Source organism: Macaca mulatta, chromosome 19 (genome assembly GCF_049350105.2).
Source record: "Macaca mulatta isolate MMU2019108-1 chromosome 19, T2T-MMU8v2.0, whole genome shotgun sequence".
NCBI classification, from domain to species: domain Eukaryota; kingdom Metazoa; phylum Chordata; class Mammalia; order Primates; family Cercopithecidae; genus Macaca; species Macaca mulatta.
In genome coordinates this window covers 18,361,784-18,375,325 of record NC_133424.1, presented here as the reverse complement: position 1 = coordinate 18,375,325, position 13,542 = coordinate 18,361,784, and the positions used below count along the sequence as shown (strand labels likewise).

General features: G+C 53.1%; 2 protein-coding genes and 1 non-coding gene across 5 annotated transcripts in view; all 3 read right to left on the bottom strand.

Annotated features, from left to right (window-relative positions):
- Positions 1-13,542, bottom strand: part of CCDC124 (coiled-coil domain containing 124) — a 166,795-nt gene that overhangs the window by 78,943 nt on the left and 74,310 nt on the right. The gene's annotated exons all lie outside the window — the stretch shown is intronic.
- RPL18A (ribosomal protein L18a) lies at positions 3,674-7,168 on the bottom strand. Its single transcript, XM_015123281.3, has 5 exons — positions 7,112-7,168; positions 5,509-5,688; positions 4,767-4,896; positions 3,963-4,072; positions 3,674-3,818 (listed from the first exon to the last, which is right to left on the bottom strand). Exons 1-5 carry the CDS (start codon positions 7,127-7,129, stop codon positions 3,726-3,728), a joined length of 531 nt encoding a protein of 176 aa, XP_014978767.1. The 5' UTR covers positions 7,130-7,168; the 3' UTR covers positions 3,674-3,725.
- On the bottom strand, positions 4,273-4,405 carry LOC114675604 (small nucleolar RNA SNORA68). Its single transcript, XR_003726524.2, has one exon. It is a non-coding gene; the product is annotated as a small nucleolar RNA SNORA68 (small nucleolar RNA).

The window sequence follows — 13,542 nt, the reverse complement described above, 5'->3', positions numbered from 1 at the left end:
TGGGATTGTGACTCTCTTTTCCCTCCTGAGAAAGAACCAGGGGCTGTCTATTCCTTCAAGCACCCACACTGGAATTAACACAGGCCCCTGCACAAAGTAGGGGCTCAAGGACGATTGAGGCTGCAACAAAGGGATGGTGTGTGTGGGGTGAGGGCGGGCACGTGGAGTTTGGGTAAAGGATTGGATATGACAGATGGGTGGATGGGTAAATGGATGGATGGATGAATGGATGGATAGATGTATGTATGGACTAGTGGGTGGTTGGATGGGTGAATGAGTGAATGGGTGGATGGATGGATGGGTGGGTGGGTTGATGGGCGGGTGGATGGATGGATGGATGGGCGGGTGGGTTGATGGGTGGGTGGATGGATGGATGGATGGGTGGGTGGGTTGACGGGCAGGTAGGTGGGTGGATGGATGGATGGATAGATGAATGGATGGGTGAGTCGGTGGATGGGTGGATGGATGGATGGATGAATGCGTGGGTGGGTGGATGGATGGATGGATGAATGAATGGGGTGGGTGGGTGAATGGATGGATGGATGAGTGGGTGGGTAGGTGGATGGATGGATGGATGGATGAATGCATGGGTGGGTGGATGGGTGGATGGATGGATGGATGGATGGATGGATGGATGAATGAATGGGGTGGGTGGATTGAGTGGACCAATGGATGGACAGGTAGCTGGTTGGTGGAGGAATGTGACTGAATGGAAGGATAGTGATTCACTGGGGGTGGGGGAATTCGGTGGTAGAGGAGCTTCTGGGCACATTTACGAGAGGCTGAGTAGATGGCAGGTTGGTGTTCTGTAAGTGCATTCATCCTGTCAATGGCACCTCAACAATGGGATTGGCCTCCATGTCTCAGCTGGTTGGGGCAGCTCTCCCAACTGGTTCCCAGGCTGCTGCCACGTGGTTGAAGCCCTGGAGGGGCTCCAAGGCACAGGAAGGGGACTGAGGTGGAGATGCGGGTGTGCAGTGAGCTTTGGTGGGGCCCTGAGCCTTCCGTGCCTTCCACTCTCCTGATCTCTCATCCTCCAACTCACTCAGTATCACCTCGCCTGCCCCACAGCCTAGAGGGATCACCGCCCTCACTGTATACAGGAAGAAATGGCTCAGAGTGGGCAGGGACTTCCAGGCAGTTATGGCCTGAGTTCACAGTGCCACGCCCTGCTTCAGGCCCAGCTCAAGATAAGGTCACATCTACCAGAGCAGCTCCATTACAGCCTAAGCAGGACTAGTTTCCTCCCCATGTTCTAATCAAGGGGGTAGAAGGGTCAAGCCTTAGGGAGGGGGGCAGCATTGCACAGGGTCAGGTACCCAAGGTCCTTCTCCCTCGCTGCTCCTGTGTTGCTTCTTCATGGTCCAAAATGACTGCTGGAGCACTGGCCATCATGCCCACACACCAGCCAGACACGTTCTGTCTTGGAAATGGCCCATCACTGCTGTATTTTTGTTTTGTTTGGTCTCGCCCTGTTGCCAGGCTGGAGTACAGTGGCACGATGGTGGTTCACTGCAGCCTCAACCTCCAGGCTCAAGTGGTTCTCATACCTCAGGCCCCCAAGTAGCTGGGACTACAGGTGTGCACTACAGCCAGCTAATGTTACTTGGTAAAGACAGGGTCTCGCAAGTCTACCAGTCTGGTCTCAAACTCCTGGCCTCAAGTGATCCTCCTACCTCACCCTTCCAAAGTGCTGACAGTCATGAGCCACACCTGGCCACTGCTATGGAGACCAGGAAATTTATTTTCTTTTCTGGGTGGCACTTAAGTATGAAGATTCCCTTACGGAGAAAGGAGAGTTTGTACTAGAAACCACAAGAGATGAAATTCAGGCAAAATTTTGAAATTTCCAGTTATCACCCCCCCACACACCCAATATACTCTGAGGAACATCAAAAGATATCCTGGGCCAGGCAGGGTGGCTCATGCCTGTAATCCCAACACTTTGGAGGCTGTGGCGGGTAGATCACAAGGTCAGGAGTTCCAGACTAGCCTGGCCCACATGGTGAAACCCCATCTGTGCTAAAAATACAAAAAATTAAGTCAGGCATGGTGGTAGGCACCTGTAATTCTAGCTACTCTGGAGGCTGAGGCCGGAGAATCCCTTGAACCTGGGAGGCAGAGGTTGCAGTGAGCCGAGACCGTGCCACTGCACTCCAGCCTGGGGAACACAGCGAGAGTCCATCTCAAAAACAAAAGTAATTCTGGAAAACCATGATTTTCTCCAAGCTTTTGCCCGCATATGTAAAGAACTTTTACAAAATAAAAAAGGATCCCATAGGAAAGCTGAGTCCCTCCTGGATACACTGGGTGACACACATGGCCCCTGCCCTCTCAGAACTAGTGGGGGATAGAAATCAAATACAGCCCAGTCCCGGGAACCCATGAACAGTTTCACAAACTCCAGTGAGGCCAGCCTGGGGGAATCCGTGGTATTCCAGGCAAGTACAAAGACCCTAACGTGGGAAGGAACCAGTTGTTGGGGACCCATGGGGTTCTATGGTCTGCAGGGCTGTCCCCAGGCCTGGGTCTTACCCAGATGGTTGCTTGTGTGCTGGCCCTGCCCAGGCTCTGGGCGCCTCTCAGGTGAGGCTGAAAAAGGCCTGGTTTCCTGGAAACCACACGGCAACTCCACATGTGGAAGACTGTCCTTGTCCTGAGTGTGGTGGTGCCCCTCTAGTCCCAGCTACTTGGAGGCTGAGGCAGGAGGATCACTTGAGCCCAGGAGGTCAAGGCTACAGTGGGCCATGATCTCTCCACTGCACTCCAGTCAGGATGACAGAGCAAGACCCTCTTTCAAAAAGCCGTAACTGCTATCTAAGTCCTGGCTTTCTCCTGATCCTGCGCTCCCTGGGACAAAGGAGGGCCCCACAGGCTGCCCGCAGCAACTGCACAGCAGCACCTCCCACATCAGTGCGGAACCTCATGTTCAGACCAAGACGGCAAGTCCCAGATCAAGACTGGCCCAGAACAGGGTTGCCCAAGGTCACACAACAAAGGATGGGTGGGGGCCTGAGCTCTTGGCTGTGTCTCAAGCTTCTCCAACGCCAGCTTAGCCTCCACCTGACAAGACGGACTCAGCCAGGATGGGATTAGTGTCATGCCTGGAATTTTCCAGGCCTGAAGCGGTTTCCTGGAGACAAGTACCTGTGGTGAGTCCTTGACCTCCTTGGGCAAGATTAGGGTGTCATCTAAGAGGCCCCCAACCAGCGAAAGAGAAAAACAGCCTCCAAGCAGCAGAGCGCGCCCCTTGGGTGCCCTCTTGTGTCTACTCTGAGAACTTTGGGGACTTAGGAGAATCCCCAGGGAGCGACCCCCAATCCCACTATCTAGGGAGACTCTCCCTGGTCCAGACTCAGGAGGGAAGCCTCAGAGGCCTGTGTCTGACAAGAGAGTTGGGACAGATTTAGTGGCCCAGGACAGACAGTACCCCTGAAGCTAATAGCCCAGGGATGAGCAGGGCTAAGAACTGACCAAGCAAGAGGGCGCTCAGGGGTGGGGGCTCCTGGAGGGCCCACTCCAGGAGAGGAGAATGTGAGGGTTTGTTTGCACTGAAAACCCCTCCTAGGACAGAGAAACAGCAGCTCAGCTGCACCCCAGGAGGTGACTGGGCCAGCCTCTCATAGCATCCCTTTGAGCTCTGCAGTGTGTGCAAAGAAAACATGCGGTGAGCACCAGGGCATTCCTGAGTTTATTTGGGGCATACCCAGGCGAAAGCCCTGCACCTAAAAGAAGGTGTTGGGCCTCTTGGTGGTGAAGCGTGGCTTGTGCTGACGGCGCAGGACCCGGTGGGGCAGCGGGAACTTGATCTTGGAGTCCTGTGAGGAGGGGAGGCAGGTTGAGGAGGTTAGAAGTCTCTTAACACCCCGTCCCTGTGGGGTCACCGAGGTGTAGCCGCCCCCCACTGGGCTCCTGCGTCAGAGCAGGTACTTCCCTCCAGGGGAGTCCCCCAGGGCACTTACATGGAACTGCTTGACAGCTGGCCGACGGCACTTGCTGGCCGCGATCTCCTCCACCTTCATGATCTGAATGGAGTGGGCCCGGGCGCGGTGCCGGGCACCCATGTCTCGGTCTGTGGAAAGGAGGAGGGGCAGTGTAACGGTGTTGCCTGGGCTCTGGGCATTCAGCAAACCTCCTGCTCAGTGCCTGCCCAATGACCTGGCACATCCTGTTGGTCACAGCAACTGCCTGAGGGCTCAGGGCTCACGGGAAGGTGGCAGGGAGGAAGCGAGATAGCCCAAGGCCTGGGTCCCAGCAGGCATTGGCCACTAGAGTTGTAGAACCTCCAAATTCACTTTGAGGGGCACAGCCACAGCCTCCCAAAGGCGACGAGATCCGCTTGCTGTTTGCACCTCTGTTTAAACCACCGCTATAAGAAACAGTGATTCTTGGGTTTAGGTGCAATCAGGGAGGTGTGGGGGTCTCACAAACCCTGGCGGGTGAGCCAAGGAAAAGGTGCCAGCTCCCAACAGTGGGCAGGGGTTGAACTCGGTTGTAAGTGGGTCCCAGAAGACAGTGGTGAAGTGGACCCCAGTCTAAACAAGGTGCAGACCCAAAATGGGAGTTTCCAGATGCGATGTGATTTACAACTGAGCCTGGTAGGGCTCTCAGAAAAGGGCATCTGGGGCCCGGGTTATCCTCTCGTCTTCCTGCGCCCCGCCCCCAGCTCTGAGTCTCTCCTGCCCTGGTAGCCTCTGGCATTTGCCCCGCCTCAGTGTGAGGGAATCAAGGAGCATCTAAAGCCAGAGGCGGGAAGCACAGCTTACAGCACTGGGTGACAGCGCCCGCAGTGGTCAGGTCCCGGTATTCCCGGTACATGTTGTGGGTGCCGCTCCGGGAGTCATAGCGCAGCCAGATTCCGAAGTTCTTCACCCGCAGTGGCGACTTCTCAAACACCTGCCGAGAAGAGGCCACACGGAGAGGTGAGCCAGATCCGCCCTAGCCCCATCCTCACTGAACCCTCGGCCTCTAAAGCACACCCCAGCCTCTAGGCTTACTCTATGGCCAGACTGTTGTGCCTCAGTTTCCCAGCCCCATCCACCTTCAGGAACCCTTGGGGAGCCTGCCAGGTAAGGGAACTTTCCATGCCAACAGCCTGAAGTCCAGGCTTCCTCCACGGAGACCAACCCACCCCAGATGCAGTCCCTGAACTCAGGTCTCCTGGGACCTGTCTGGGCCAAGTTAGCTACCACCACTGACCGGATAGCCATCGCCTCTCCTCACTTGATAAAACAGGACCCAGAGAAGACAGCACCAACCAAGGTATCCCACCATGCCACCCACCCCCTCCCTGCATCCCTGGCTTTCTAGTCAGGGAAATGGCACATAAGCTCTGTTCCAGTCCCATGACCCAGAGAGAAACACGACCCGTGGCTCTGATGTCTGATGTGCTGGCATTACAGGCGTGAGCCACCGTGCCCGGTCCATGTCTGATTAATTCTTGAGATGCATTATGCCCCATGAGGCGCAAATCCACTCCAGACCTACATGGCCCCAGCCTCCCCATACCTGCCCACAGTAGACAATCTCCCCTGAAGATTTCTTCATCTTCTTTAACTGAGATACGAAGTACCAGAAGCGGGACTTGGCGACGACATGATTAGGCGCAAAGATTCGCATGCGGTAGAGGGGTGGTGTGTGGCATTTGGGGGTGGGCAGGCAGCGACCCACCACCTTGTACTCTCGTAGCTGAAAGGAAACAGGACTGAGGTTAAGGCCAGCACACCCGGCAACTGTGGAGATTCACCTCACTCCCTTGCCTGCAACCGATGACCACAGATTCGGGCAGCAGGAGGCAGGGCCACCCCCAGGGCCTCCATGTGGATTCCTGGTGACTGTGGGTCACACTCCCCAACACAGCTTTATCCACAAAATGAACTGAGGGGAGAGAGGTCTCCAGGGAGAATTAATTAAGTTGCCTGCTTCTCCTTTGCCTGGGCTAAGGGTTTCAGACCAGGAAAGCTGAGGCTTAGTTAGACCCACAGTCTCCTTTCTTCATGCTGCAGTCCTGAACCGCTTTGCAGTCCCCGTCAAGCAGCCACTCTGCACCTAATAACATCCAGCCAACATCTTCTTTCACCCTGAGGCCCACAGGCAGAGTGACCAGTATGGGATCTCACAGCCCATTCCAGGCAGAACTAGGACAAGACCTCAGGTCTCTCCCCAGTCCTGGGATCCCTGCACTGTCGCCATGCGAGCTGCGGCTGCCTCCGTTTTCCCAACTGCAATCCAAACGTTTGGCCCAGGGAAGGCTCCCGATTTACAGATGCAGAGGTGAGAATCTTTGGTCAAGTCCAGGCTCTGTGATATGGCACAAAGAAACCACCTCTGATACTGACTCGTCAGCTTTTTACTAGTATCAATGAAAAATAGTCACAAATTATCGCAGACTCAGTTCCTACTTTTACTGTGAACCTGACCCACCGTCCTCGGCACCACACGTTCAGGAAGCAGCTGGGGCCCGGGGCATCCTCTCGTCTTCCTGTGCCCCGCCACCAGCTCTGAGACTCTCCTGCCCTGGTAGCCTCTGGCATTTGCCCCTGGCAATGGGGCCCGCCCCTTTAACAGCAAGGAAACTGAGGCTGGAGATCTGGACATAACACACCCACTCCATGGGTGTCCGGGTTCTCCTATCTCTGCGCCATAACGCCGTTTGGTTCTATCCAGTATGTGTCACGGCGTTAAGCCTCACGCTCCCCGTTTCGGCTCATTGTCAGCAATTTTCATCTGCTTCTCACAGTCATTCTGGGAAAAAGAAAATGCTACTGCTCCACCGCCACGTCCACATTGTAGACAAGAAAACAGAAACCTAGCGGCTTGACGAGGTGCCGGGGCTCGGGCCTCCACGCTGCGCGACTTATTCCGTCCCCCGGGAAGAAGACCCGGAGTCCTTGGACCACCGCGATCCCTGAGCTGGCCCAGGCCACGCATCGCTCTCTCCACGCGGCGCCCACGATGGCCGCCATGTTGACTGCAACAAGAGAACGCGGCGCGCGGCCAAGCAGGACCGACAGGAGCGCGCGCCACCAACCCGACCCACGCCACCTCTGCAGACCCCCGATGGGGCCCGTGCCCCATCTCTTGGCCCCCTGCTGCGTCGCGCTCGCCTTACTGTGCCAGAAGCCTTCATGGCGTCCTCTCCGCTCTCCCAGCCACCAGCAAAAGGAAGTACCCTCTTTCGCGCAGCCGTTCACCAGGCCTTCATTACCGGAAGACCCGCCCTCTCAATGCCGCACGCCCATTGGCTTCTCTGCCCCGCACTCAACGCGACCCGCGTCTTCATTGGCTACGGATCCACCTACTACTCAAAGCTCGTCCTCTCTTCACAGCGAGACTTCGTTTCCCAGAAAGCAACGAGGCAAGCACCACCTGTTCCACCACGACCGTAACGGAGCGTCGGCGCGCGCTGCACGCCGGGAGTTGTAGTCACTCAGCCAGTCCCGGCTGCAACTAGGGGCGGGGGCGCGCGCCGCCTGCAGGATGCCTAAGCATTGAACTGGACCTCGGGTGGCTGCGGTGTTTACGATGAGATGCCGATGCTTTACACTCTTGGCCTCGTCCTCCGGGGAGGTGTGTTACGGAGGTCTCCAGCCAGATACCTGAGGGTTCTCATCTGTAAAACTGGAATACAAATTATATGTTTTTCTCCTAGCGATGTTGCAGCACGAATATTGAGTAAGCGCTGGAATGCCGTTTTTATTTGGGGTCCGATTTGTGTTTCGTAGTAGGTGGGTTTCAAACCCTGTCTGCCTGCCTCCAGTTCATAAAGAACCTGGGGGAGCGGGGGTTGGGGGAGAGCGCGCGGAGAACGCGAGAATGGATCAAGATCCAGCTGCCCACTTTGAGGGGCTCGGACAGAAAGAAGCCCTCCTGGGGATGAGGACGGAGACCAGATATGAAAAAAGAGCCGCAAACAACTCCCTGATGACAAGGCTGTGAAGTAAAATTAAGAGGAAAGAGGCAGGAGGCTGAGGCATGAGAATCGTTTGTATTCAGGAGCCAGAGGTTGCAGTGAGCTGAGATCGCGCCTTTGCACTCCAGCCTAGGCGGCAGAGTAAGACTGTGTCTCAAAAAAAAAAAAAAAAAAAAAAAAAGCCAGGTAGGTGCGGTGGCTCACGCCTGTAATCCCAGCACTTTCGGAGGCCGAGGTGGGTGGATCACGAGGTCGGGAGTTCAAGACCAGCCTGGCCAACATAGCGAAACCCCGTCTCTACTAAAAATACAAAAATCAGCCAGGCGTGCTGGCCGGTGCCTGTAATTATAGCTACTCAGGAGGCTGAGGCAGGAGAATCGCTTGAACCTGGGAGATGGAGGCTGCAGTGAGCCGAGATCACGCCATTGCACTCCAGCCTGGGAGACAGGGCGAGATCCGACTCGGAAAAAAACAAAAAGAAAAAAAGAAAGAAAAAGGGCAGCAAGTATGCAATTTTTTATTTTCATTTTCTTATTTTGCATTTCAGTTTCTCTGAATCTGGTTTTGTGGATTCAAGTCACTACTGGGTGCGATTTTCTTTTCTTTACTTTTTTTTTTTTTTTGAGACAGAGCCTTACCGTGTTCCTCAGGCTGCAGTGCAGTGGTGAGATCTCGGCTCACTACAACCTCTGCCTCTGGGTTCAAGCGATTCTCCCGCCTCAGCCTCCAGAGTAGCTGGGATTACAGGTGCCCACCACCATGCCCGGCTAATTTTTGTATTTTTAGTAGAGATGGGGTTTCACTATGTTAGTTAGGCTGGTCTCGAACTCCTGACCTCAGGTAATCCGCCTGCCGTGGCCTCCCAAAGTGTTGGGATTACAGGCGTGAGCCACCCCGCCCGGCCCAATGATTTTCTTATTCCAGTATGGCTTGGCTCCCTTCACCTCCTTTGTGCTGTTAATGTCAAACATATTACCTTTCTCTGTATTATAGACCCAACAATACAATTAATATATAGTTTTTGTTGTTGTTGTTTTGAGATGGAGTCTAACTCTGTCGCCCAGGCTAGAGTGCAGTGGCGCGAGTTGCACTGAAACCTCCACCTCCCAGGTTCAAGCAATTCTCCTGCCTCAGCCTCCCGAGTAGCTGGGACTACAGGCGTGCACCACCACGCCTGGCTAATTTTTTGTATTTTTAGTAGAGACAAGTTTTACCATGTTGGCCAGGCTGGTCTCGAATTCCTGACCTCAGGTGAACCACCCCCTCGGCCTCCCAAAGTGCTGGGATTACAGACATGAGCCACCAGGCCTGGCCAATATATAGTTTTGTACAATTGCTTTTTAAATGTGTTAAGAAGCAAAGATAGAAGAAATTTGCATTTATGCTAGATTTTCTTTTTATTTATTTTGAGACAGGGTCTCGCTCTGCTACCCAGGCTGGAGGGCAGTGGCGCAATATTGGCTAACTGCAACCTCTGCCTGCCAGAATCAAATGATTCTCCTGCCTCAGCCTCCCAAGTAGCTGAAATTACAGGTGTGCGCCACCATGCCTGGCTAATTTTATTTTTAATTTTTAGTAGAGACAGGGTTTCTCTGTGTTGGCTATGGCTGGTCTTGAACTCCTGACCTCAAGTGGTCTGCCCGTCGTGGCCTCCCAACATACTAGGATTACAGGCATGAGCCACTGTAGCTGGCAGATTTTATTTTTATTTTTTTTAATACAGGATCTCACTCTGCTGCCCAGGCTGGAGTGCAGTGGCGAGATCTCCGTTCACTGCAGCCTCAAACTCCCAGGCTCAAGAGATTCTCCCACCTCAGACCTCCCGAGTAGTTAGGACGTGTGCCATGAAACCCAGCTAAGTTTTGTATTTCTTTTCTTGAACTCCTGACCTCGTGATCCACCTGCCTCAGCCTCCCAAACTGCTGGGATTACAGGCATGAGCCACCACACCCGACCAAGTTTTGTATTTTTTGTAGAGACAAGGTCTCTCTATGTTGCCCAGGCTGGTCTTAAACTCCTGAGCTCAATTGATCCGCCTACCTCAGCCTCCCGAAGTTTTGGGATTACAGGCGTGAGCCAAAGCACCCGGCCTTATGCAATCTTTTAAAATTACATACATTACCTTTATATGTGTTCTTCAGATTTTCGCATGGATTGGAATAAATGTCTGGGGTCCCTTGTTTTCAGCCTAAAGAATTTCTTTTGGGCGGGTGCGGTGGCTCTAACCTGTAATCCCAGGTCTTTTCGAGGCCCAGGTGAGCGGGTCACCTGAGGTCAGAAGCTTGAGATCAGCCTGGCCAACATGGTGAAACCCCGCTTCTATTAAAAAATACAAAAATTAGCTGGGTGTTGGTGGCGGGCGCCTGTAGTCCCAGCTACTTGAGAGACTGAGGCATGAGAATCACTTGAGCCTGGGAGGCGGAGGTTGCAGTGAGCCGAGATCACACCACTGCACTCCAGCCTGGGCAATAGAGTGAGACTCTATCTCAAAAAAAAAAAAAAAGATTGGTATTTCTTGTAAGGTGGGCAAATTAACTTTTGCGCTAAAATCTTTAGCCCAACTGTAACACAGGTGGTTAGTTACCCAGTCCCTTCCTGATGGACACTTAGACTGTGAAAATTCGGAAAACTGATGGGTATGATGGGGGACAGGGAGGCCAGAGGAGCAGGTCAGCCCTCCTCTGGCTGGGGTCTTCTGGGCAGGAAGGACGTCAGGTGAGAGGCGACTCTATCTGAACAGCGCTGCCGCGAATGTCCACCAGGTGGCAGCAGAACCACGTCCCGTCTGCGGTGGCCCAGCTGAGGCCAAGCGGGAGACCGTGGAATGATATACAACCAGGTTCAAATCCCACCGATGGTTCACTGGCCACGTCGCCGCTCTGGGCCTCAGTTTCCCCTTCCACACAATGAGGCCAATAATAGTCGCCAGCTTTTTAGGGTTGTTGTGAGATTTAAATGGCGTATGATTGTTTGGACGGGGGAGCCTGTCCCTGTTGAGGCCCTGTCCCTCCCTCTGTGCTAGAACTCACCACGCTGGCCTTAGTTAGGCTACAAGCAGGTGGAAGGAGAACCTGGAAAGGGCAGAGCGCAGCCTGGAGCACAAATTGGATCCTAGAACAGCAGGAGAGGGGCAGGAAAAGGAATTTAGGGAGGATGGGGAAGAGGAAGAGGAGAGGGAGATCCCCGAGACCCAGCCCTGGCCTTGGGGCCTGGTGCTTCTGCCTTCAAGGCCTGGGTTGGAGCAGAGGGAGGGCATGCCAGGGTGGGGAAGGGCACGGGTTGTGAGGTGCTGACTGTTTGTTTCAAAGCTTTATTATTTTTCTTTACTTTTTTTTTTTTTTTTTTGAGATGGAGCCTCACTCTGTTCCCCAGGCTGGAATGCAATGGCGTGATCTCGGCTCACCACAGCCTCTGCCTCCCGGGTTCAAGCGATTCTCCTGCCTCACCCTCCAGAGTAGCTGGGATTACAGGCACCCACCATCATGTCCGGCTAATTTTTGTAGAGACAGGGTTTCACTATGTTGGCCAGGCTGGTCTCGAACTCCTGACCTCAGATGATCCGCCCACCTCGGCCTCCCAAAGTGCTGGGATTATAGGCGTGAGCCACAGTGCCCAGACTTTTTTTTTTTTTTTTTTTTAAATACAGAGTCTCACTGTCACCCAGGCTGGAGTATAGTGGCGTGATCTCGGCTCACTGCAACCTCTGCCTCCCCGGTTCCAGCAATTTTCATGTCTCAGCATCCCGAGTCCCTGGGATTACAGGTACCCATCACCACACCAGGCTAGTTTTTGTTTTTTTATGTTTTTTTTTTTGAGATGGAGTCCGGCTCTGTCACCTAGGCTGGAGTGCAGTGGCGCGATCTCCGCTCACTGCAAGCTCTGCCTCCCAGGTCCACACCATTCTCCTGCCTTAGCCTCCAGAGTGGCTGGGACTACAAGTGCCCACCACCACACCTGGCTAATTTTTTGTATTTTTAGTAGAGATGGGGTTTCACCATGTTAGCCAGGATGGTCTCGATCTCCCGACCTCGTGATCCACCCGCCTACGGCCTCCCAAAGTGCTGGGATTACAGGTGTGAGCCACCGCGCCTGGCCCAGTTTTTGTATTTTTAGTAGAGATTGGGTTTCACTATGTTGGCCAGTCTGGTCTGGAACCCCTGACCTCAAGTGATCTGCCTGCCTCAACCTCCCAAAGTGCTGGAATTACAGGAATGAGCCACTGTGCCCGGCCCAGGCCCTGACCTTCCACCCCGTCCTCTTCTGCCTCCAATTGTCCCTGATCCCTGCTCCCATCTCTCCCAAGAGTCCTCCTCTGAATTCATTTCATTCATTCATTCACTGAGTACTTACTGTGTGGACACATGGCACAGGGGACACAGCTGTGACTGGGACAAACAAAAATCCCAGACCTGGGAGAGTTGAAAGGGAAAAGGATGGGGGAAACGGGAAAAACAAGATACATAAGAAAAATGAGCCAGGCATGGTGGCTCTCACTTGTCATCCCAGTGACTCGGAAGGCTGAAACGGGAAGATTATTTCAGGCCAGGAGTTCAAGACTAGCCTGGGCGACATAGTGAGATCCCATCTGTAAAAAAAAAAGTTTCGGCCAGGTCTGGAGAGATGGGTGGATCACCCAAGGTCAGGAGTTCAAGACCGGCCTGACCAACAAAGTGAAACCCCGTCTCTACTAAAAATACAAAAAATTAGCCAGGTGTGGTGGTGTGCACCTGTAGTCCCAGCTACTCAGGAGGCTGAGACAGGAGAATTGCTGGAACCTGGGAGGCGGAGGTTGCAGTGAGCCGAGATTGAGCCACTGCACTCCAGCCTGGGCAATGGAGGGGAGACTCTGTCTCAAAAAAAAAAAAAAAAAAAAAAAAAAAAAAAAGAAAGAAAGAAAAGAAGAAAGAAATTTACAAACAACAAAAATTTATTTCTCACAGTTCTGGAGTCTGGGAAGTCCAAGATCAAAGCACATTCAGTGTCTGCTGAGGTCCCACATTCTAGTTCATAGATGGTGGCTTCTCACTGTGCCCTCACATGGTAGAAGGGTCAAGGCATCTCTTTGGGGCCTTTTTTACTTGTTTTTGTCTTTCTTTTCTTTTCTTTTCTTTTCTTTTCTTTTCTTTTCTTTTCTTTTCTTTCTTTCTTTCTCTCTCTTTCTTTCTTTCTTCCTTTCTTGGGGCCTCTTTTACTTGTTTTCTTTCTTTCTTTCTTTTACTTGTTTTCTTCTCTTTTCTTTTCTTTCCTCTCTTTCTCTTTTTCTCTCTTTCTAACAGTCTCACTCTGTTGCCTGTGCTGAAGTGCAGGGGCATGATTTTGGTTCACTGCAACCTTGACCTCCTGGGCTCAGGTGATCCTCCCGCCTCAACCTTCCAAGTGTCTGGGACTACAGGTGTGCACCACCATGCCCAGCTAATTTTTGTGGTTTTTTTGGTAGAGGTGGTGTTTCGCCATGCTGCCCAGGCTGATTTCAAACAAAAGTTCTTTGTCGGAGACCAGCCTGCAGTTCTCCCAGGGCGCTGAGATTACAGGGATGAGCTACCACACCCAGCCTAGGGGCCTCTTTTATAAGGGCATGAATCCCATTCAAGAGGTTTATGATTCATGATCTAATCACCTCTTAAAAGGTT

Coding starts and splice junctions, on each gene's coding strand:
- RPL18A (XM_015123281.3), bottom strand. Junction 4,897..5,508: donor AGATTGTCTACTGTGGGCAG/GTATGGGGAGGC, acceptor TCTTCTCGGCAG/GTGTTTGAGAAGTCGCCACT. Junction 3,819..3,962: donor CAGCTGTCAAGCAGTTCCAT/GTAAGTGCCCTG, acceptor CCCTCCTCACAG/GACTCCAAGATCAAGTTCCC.